Here is an 8346-nt window from a genome sequence, read left to right as displayed (position 1 = left end):
TTGTTCAAGTTCTTTTGACTTTCTTCTTCATATTTCTTTCAGCCCTTTTATGTAGTCCCTGTGGGTTTTGTACAGGTGTATGCATATGTCCAATGACTTAAGTTGGAAATTACAAGATTTCTTAATAAAAGAGGAGTGAAGCTCTGGAATAATCACACAGAATAAATGGGAAATATAAGTTAACGAGTTCATTTAAGTTGAAAATTAAGCAGTTTATGGAAAGAGATAGCCAATGTGGTTGCTTACAGTAATCTAGGGAACTGATCTCAAGTGCCTGAGAGGTCCTTTCCAGTTTCATGTTCTTCTATGTGTATAAAATAAAATTTTAATCTAGATGCTGGGAAAGAAGAAAGATTTTACAAGTTATCTTTTTCATGTTATCTCATTCTGCAGAACGTACTGTACTTATTTATAAATGTGTAACCACCAGCTGCCTTTTCTCACAGTATTTTTTCCTCTCAAAAATACACTGATAAGCAGCAAACAAGGAACGACCACAGGACTACATACATTTGTAAATAGTTATCTTCAAAAGCACTACATCTGGGATACATAAAAAACATGAAAAGCCAATTAATAGGATTTCTTATGAACTTTTGGATTTCTTTTTCACTTGCTTTGTATTTTCACAGTGGAGAAAGAGAAGAGAAATGTATAATCGAAGACATTCCTAGTGACACGCTGGTAATTGGTAAGTACCTGTCAATGCTATATGATGATCTAACTATGCAATAATAAAGATAGCTTGTAAAGTAACAGGAAAATCTGTGTTTGATGAATATGGTAAAAACATGGTGATAAGAAAGAGGGCACACTGAAAATAACTCCCCAGAGCAGGAGCTAGTCATAATGTCCTCACACATTGTGTGTATCCACCACACAAAGAAATGCAGGTTTCCAGAGTGCTTAACTGACTGGACAAAGAAAAAGCATGTCTTCTAATTCTATGGAATTGCTGCTTCAATGTGTGCTCCTATACATTCTGACTGATCTACTCATTCATACCAGAATTTCTGTAACATGGTTTTCCCCATATGAATGGGAGAGTTACTTGTCTGATTAGCGCTGGTCTAGAAAGAAGCAACTGAAGATGTACTAAAGTTCCATTTCACCTGGGATATCACAAGCGCATTAAATTCGTCTACAAGACTGTAAATGTAAGATTGAAAGGGGATAGTAAAAAATAATATATAATCATCTTTTTTATAAATAATGTGATATATATGAAAGACAATCCTAAAAATGTAATTTTTATGCTTTTGGAGGTCTCAGCATGCCTTCTGTGTGCTAATCTTGCCAGAGCATTAGGAGTAATCAGAAAATATTACTTGTTAATCAACCATTTTTGTAGTATTCTAGAACATTTTCTAATGTAGTAAAAATTTGTTACATAAAGTGCTCCCTGAGCAATTTTAATCATAAACACATGAAATACATATATTGTTTTATTGTTAATGATTTATCTTTATATTTTTGCTGAAAAAGCAGTAAAGATGTTTACTATTAAGCTAAATTTTATTTAACAGATTTTTATCTATGTTTTTATTCAGGGAATTACAAAGTACAACGCTGGGATATACATAAACAAGACTTTCTTGAATCTGCTCCTGGTTTGGGAATGTTTGTGACTGTCACAACTCCTTCTGCTGAGGTAAATATGTTTTATGGATGTTTCTGTAGGATTTATGAGTTGACTTTTGGCACTGGCAGGCAACACTACCTAAAAATAATAGACACTTTTGGGGAAAAAGTAAATCTACAGTCTACCAGCTAGTTCAATATTTTGATGCTGAAAGGTATAAGCACCTTGTGATTTCTATCAAAGTAAGCAGAAATGACAATGTTTGATAATGATGTGTGTGGACAATTTTTGCATTACTACCGGATTTGGGAAACTGTGTCACTAAGAAAAGTAAATGACAACTGAGAAAACAGGTTAGATTTTAAAAAAATGAAAATTCATTAATGAAGTAAAATGGTGTAGAATGTACTTGAGCAGCAGAAAGGAAGGCTGATGATAAACTAAACTGCAAAAGTCAAGATTACCATGAGGCTGCATATAGCTATCATGCACAGCAACTGCCTGTGTTGCTATGAGGTCCTGAGCTTTTTCAGCAACAGACAATTTATTTCTGGTCTTAGTTTTCAAACTTTAAATGCTTCAGAGTGCATTGACTTTTGTACATTGCAGAAATCTATAATATTTCAATGTTCACTGTGAGCTAAAGTGGTTTATTTTTCTATAAATCTATTCTGAAATTCAGATAAATTTAATGATATCAGGAGGTTAACTGATTACTTTTTACATCCAATTCACAGTACTGTTTTTTGATTGTTTCATTGATATTTATAATGTAGCTACCCAACATATATAATATCTAAATTACAGGTACTGTTGTCAAAACTGTATGGGCCACAAGGAACATTTTCTTTCACATCCTATCTCTCTGGGGAGCATATTATCTGTTTACAGTCTAACTCCACAAGATTTGTGGCATTTGCAGGAAGTAAACTGGTAGGTGTATTTCTTCAATATTCTTTGTTGTAATGGTATCAATTGCTTACAAACTGCAGAGATTACAAACTAGATTAGAAGTTCGTCTAACTTCTAGCAGATAATTCGACATTTCCTGGTGATTAAAGAAGACAAACCTAGAATTATGAAGATGAAGAGGTAAAACGACTCTGTTCTGATATTTAAGAAGTCAAGATTAAAGAGGCAAGACTGATAACTATAGAGTGATTTAATGTTTGTACAGTGCTTCGAATGTGAAAGGTTCTGATGAATAAGAACAACTGTTTGGTTCAAAAAGATAGATATGTAAGATTGACTAACACAAACACTTGTCATAAAGACATTCCATGTCTTCACTAATTTAGATTGAATTTCTAAAGAAAATTTAACATTTTAATTTTTGAAAGATATTCAAATTAAGAATATATTCGCATACTTGATATTGTCTACTACCAACAAAGTTGGTCTTAATGCAGATTTTGAAAAAAAAAAAAAAAGCCATCAGAGGTGATATCATGGCTCTAATCTATTTCAGCAAACAATTTCATAAGCACTGTTTTGAAAATTTTATCTCTATGCCTCTTCTCAAAAGATAGTTGAACAAATGAGAATTACTCTCTAAAGGTGCTTTTTTTTCCCAGTTGACTGCAAAAGAGTTAGATAACCAGCTAGATATAAACATCTCGTAAATGTGTTAAGTGAGGTAGGCCAAATTTCATCCTAGATGTATGCTTTGGGAACATGTAGATGACAGAACTGAGAAGAGTTAACAGTACTGAAGTGGGACAATCACACTGGAATAAGTAGGTGTTCTTATGGACTGATTTGTGGAAATTAGTGGAAATTTAATCATACACATTGCAAAAGCACTTAGGTTCTAATAATAAAAAAAACTTGTGGAGCTCATCAACTAGAGAGGGTAAGGGGGATAAAGCATTGGTTGGTCATAGTTAACTACACACCATGAATGTGATTCTGAGGATACACCAGGAGATTTTTATCTGGTATAGATGGAGCTGTATTAATATCATTTTACATGATGCATGCACCAAGTACAGTTCTGGTCATCCTGTTTAAAAGAAGTGGACAGGTGCAGGGAAGGAGAACATTAATAGCACAAATATTAAACAGGGTGGTTTGTTTAGCTTAAGAACAGAGAAGTAAAAAAGGAAAATATTGCTCTTTATAATTGTATCTGCAGGAATAAAGATCACAAAAGGAAAAACATTCTTTAGCTAAGTTAAATCTGGTCTTCTAAGAAGTGGTCTTCTGTAAGAACCAGATGCAGTGGTAGTTGAACTGCTTCAAACCAAAGTTAAATAAATGAATGGACAAAGGCTACCATAAGGTTGTGAGATGGATTTCTGGATATTCGGTTAGCTAACTCTAAGGGAGCTGAAAGAAGATGTGCTCTTCATTTGTGGTTGACATCTGAGTAGACCAAACTTCTGTCGTGGTAATACCAAGCTCTAGGATTTCCACAGATTATCTGTTTGACTAAAATTTTTTATTTTCTCTTAAGTACAAATTGGCTTCTAGGAGAACTTTCTCCTATAAGTTTTAGTAAAATTTTTCATTAATGCCAAAATAAGTTGCATAATATTGCAAGTTCCATTCTTCTCTTTTCTTTCTGTAGGTCTATTGCTTGACAGGTTTGAGGCATTTTTGCTATAGATCGTACAATAGCTTATAGGATATTGGGAGGCATTTCATACTGGATAAACCATGTGTGGAGAAAGAAAAAAGATACTTTGTGGATGGTTCCGCTTTAATACCCATGATAAACTGCAACTAATGATTCAGCTGGTGTCATGGTTTAATCCCAGCCAGCAACTAAGCGCCATGCAGCCACTTGCTCATTCCTCCCCCCTTCCAGTGGGATGGGGAGATGAATCGAAAAAAAGAAGTAAAATTCGTGGGTTGAGATAAGAACAATTTAATAACTAGAGTAAAATAAAATATAATAATAACAATAATAATAAAATATAATAATAATAATAGTAATGAAAAGGAATATAACAAAAAAAAAAAGAGAGAGAGAAATAAAACCCAAGAAAAGACAAGTGATGCACAATGCAATTGCTCACCACCTGCTGACCGATGCCCAAGCAGCGATCCGCCCCTCCTGGCCAACTCCCCCCTGTTTATATCCTGAGCATGACGTTCCATGGTATGGAATACCCCTTTGGCTAGTTCGGGTCAGCTGCCCCGGCTGTGCTCCCTCCCAGCTTCTTGCACACCTGCTTGCTGGCAGAGCATGGGAAACTGGGGAAATCCTTAACTTAGGGTAAGCGCTACTTAGCAAGAACTAAAACATCAGTGTGTTATCAACAGTATTCTCACACTAAATCCAAAACACAGCACTGTACCAGCTACTAAGAAGAAAATTAACTCTATCCCAGACGAAACCAGGAGAGCTGGTCTCCTTCCAGTCATATATTCCTAACTGTTAGTGGAGGTAACCTAGAAGTGCATCTACAAAATCTTCCTGCAGTACTACTGAAGAATGTAATTTCTGCAATATTAGGATGAAATGTGAAATACAATGAGCAGTCCTAATGGTGCTCATATTTTTAACTAGCTTGGACAAAGAACAGAAAATATTTTCATGGTGGTTGAATCAATACTAGCATAAAATAATGCCCTAACATTAGTGAAGATTTTAATTTGTATAATTAATTTAAAAATAAAATTAAGGAACACTTTAAATATCCCATTTGATTCTAATTTTAGGAAGGATTTCTATAAGCAATTAAAACTATTTTCCTGTAATGAGCTTAAAGGGAAATTATCCATTGTTTCTTTTTTTCTGAGGAATTTTGAAAACACAGAAGACACAGTAATAAGAATATTTTTTCTGTTTGCAGCGTATCCATTTGGACATTAGAGTTGGAGAACATTTTTTGGATGAATCTGTTGTTCAAGCCAAAGACAAAGTGAATGAAGTTAACTTTAGACTAGAACATCTAATTGAGCAAATTCATCATATATCCAAAGAACAAAACTATGAAAGAGTATGTATGTTTCCTAATGGAAATTTTAAAAATATTGTACATAGGCTTATTGATTTATAAAGTATTATGAGGCTTATAATTTAATTGCAGTGTTATTTTTAACTAACTCATAAAAATCTATTAGTATTTAACCAAAATAGCCTACATTACCTTGCAAAATATTTTTAAGCTGTAACATAAAAACTAATTAATCAGTGTGAACTCATGCTTATAGCAACAGGTGTTATTTTAAAGCAGGAATTTCCAAATACAGTTTTCTTGGTCAGAGTCAGTAACAGCAGCTGAGCAGGTGGCAGGTACTATTGCTGGTGATGTTGCCAGCTGTTGTTTCCATGCTGGTCAGTGTGCATAAACTTTATTGGAGTGGGTAAGGAAATGACTAAATGTATATTTATATATCTCCATGCAGTTAGAAATAAAGCCCTCCTTCAAACTACTGTACACCCGTTGTCTTCACTTTTCTATACGTATGCAGGCAGTCAGACTGTGTTTGAAATATATCAACTAGTTACCTAAAAAAAGAAATTTGGCTGCAAAAAGGTTCTTGACTGCAATATGGAAGTGACTGTAAAAACCCAAAAAGGCTTAAGCCTGTACTCATGGAACATATTTAGCACAATATATCTTTTGTGAATAAAGGAAAGCCCTGTTTGCCTTTCTGCTTCAGGATACAGTGTGTCTGCTCCTCAGTTTTGATTTGTAAAGATACCCACCTTATAGATAGAACGAACTTTCATTTTTATCAACACGAAAAAAGTGTTTGTTCACTACTATGCAGAAGAGGGATGCCTGTCTAGTTACCTGGGTAGCAGCATGAAACATACAGATGCCAAAAGGTAATAATTATGCTTTTTCTTTTTTCTTTAGGAGCGTGAAGAAAAATTTCGGAAGACAAGTGAAGAAACCACAGCAATATTTTGTGGTGGGCTATTGTACAAACACTAATCCTCATCTCCATTGGAATCTGGCAAATCAAATCTCTCAGAGATTTCTTTATATCTAAGAAGCTTGTTTAAATCTTATAAAGTAAATGCACAGATTAAAAAATTGCACACCATGTAACACCTAACATCCAAAAAAACCTTGCATCTATGAGAAAATAGGTTGTATATAACTCTTAAGCTTCTCTCATCTACTACTATGATTCTTGCTCTAACTCTGGTTTCTCCATCTATATCACAACCTCTGGCATCCCCTTACATTTTACTCCTTGAATCCCATTTTTTATCAGTTTTTTCCCCTCTACAGATGTAAAGCTAAATCTAGAACATGGACTCAGTGACTAAGGCAGCATTTAAGTTCAAGTCAGGATTGAGATAGAAATCTAAAAAAAGTTTCCTAATATTTTAAATTTCTCTACTTGCTTAGTAATCTTATTCAATACTACCACGAACAGTTCAGTGTTTCAGACTGACTAGGATTCAGACAGCAGGCAGAGAAACAACTATATCCCCTGCGGTGCTTAATTTGGTGAGAGTGTCTTGAACTCAACCTATGTATGTGTAACACCTAGCTTTTCCTCAAATATAATTGTGACTGTTTTCTTTTAAAATATTCAAAGTTTTAAGTGACAGTGGAGCCCACCCTTAAGATTATGATCAGTGGTTGCAGCAATTACCATGGAAGAGAGAGACTCGGACAATTTGGAATTGTACTGACTTTTTACTTCCAGATAAGCCCTAAACATTAGGCTATAAAGTTGAGATCAGACCTCTCCCACAGTTGTTTATGTAAATTATAGTCTTTATGAAGTATGCCAAAGTAAACCAAATTACAGGTTTCTTGGTAAACACTGAATTTGTGCCTATATATTTTATTTTAATCTACTCCTACACTAAATTCTTCAGTCTGTTTCTGTGTTGGAGAATTATTTTTATTTTAATTATTCAGCAATTGTAACATGACTGTCTAAGGAACTTACCAGTTTTTAACTTAATCATGTATTTCCATTTCACTTATTGCAGCTTGGTTGAATATATCTTTATGCCTTAATTTAGCTAGTTTATGTACAACTACAGTATCATGCAATTACAAATCAAAAGCTGTGATTAAAAATTCAGATAATTAGCTTGACAAAGCAGCAGTACTGTAAGAAGGAGTTGGAGGTGGTTATAACATGACCCATCTCAGCACTTGGTTAACATGTAAAAACACAAAACTTTTCATAGATAGTTTCTAGAGAGCACTGTGACAGCAGAATATTGTGGTTTGGCTTCCTACTTGTCTTTCCAGACCCTTCACTAGTCTAAAAGGTAGTGAAAGCTGAAATATATGTAGACCAATTATTGTTTTAAAGGCACTGCTTTCTTTCTTTTTTCTGTCTTCTCACTTTTTTTTTTTCATTAGCAATGAAATGACATTGCCCTTTAAGTTCACTCACGTTTACAGTCTGGAAATGAAAATACAGCTGTGAGTATGTGAGAATCCATAAAGTTGATACAAAGTAGAGACAAAAAGCAATGCTCTACAGACCAAATCAATCAAAATAAAATCTCACAAAGCTACTCACTAAGGTGTGTCCTATATCTAAAAATCTGAGACTTTAGAGTTGTCACTTGAAATGCCCAGTAAATGTTATTAAATCCACTTTTATAGAGCACTCACAACATGTCTTGTAATAACATCTTTGGTGGTGGGAAAGAAGGAAAGATGTATTACAACCATATGGTATATGAGAGCCAAGAAGAAAGTTCAATAAAGGGTTGCTACAAGGTTAGCAACTTTAGCTGATATTTAGTGTAAGTGTCCTAACTACAACCCAATGACAAACTTAACTCATTTCACTTACACTATGCTTAAGCTTTTAAATCAAAAGGA

At 34.2% G+C, this 8346-nt stretch overlaps 1 protein-coding gene across 1 annotated transcript; it reads left to right on the top strand.

The window, feature by feature from the left end:
• The first annotated feature begins 374 nt into the window (after positions 1-374).
• LOC127015958 (transmembrane emp24 domain-containing protein 11-like) lies at positions 375-6613 on the top strand. The gene is given in 8 exon segments (XM_050896214.1): positions 375-444; positions 447-526; positions 529-691; positions 1551-1651; positions 2390-2515; positions 5383-5529; positions 6397-6433; positions 6436-6613. Coding segments are annotated over 8 exon segments (834 nt in total). The 3' UTR covers positions 6546-6613.
• Positions 6614-8346: the final 1733 nt, after the last annotated feature.

This window comes from Gymnogyps californianus, chromosome 4 (genome assembly GCF_018139145.2).
Source record: "Gymnogyps californianus isolate 813 chromosome 4, ASM1813914v2, whole genome shotgun sequence".
In the NCBI taxonomy this organism is placed as follows: domain Eukaryota; kingdom Metazoa; phylum Chordata; class Aves; order Accipitriformes; family Cathartidae; genus Gymnogyps; species Gymnogyps californianus.
Note: the sequence above shows the minus strand (reverse complement) of the source record. Positions and strands in the feature narration are given on the sequence as shown.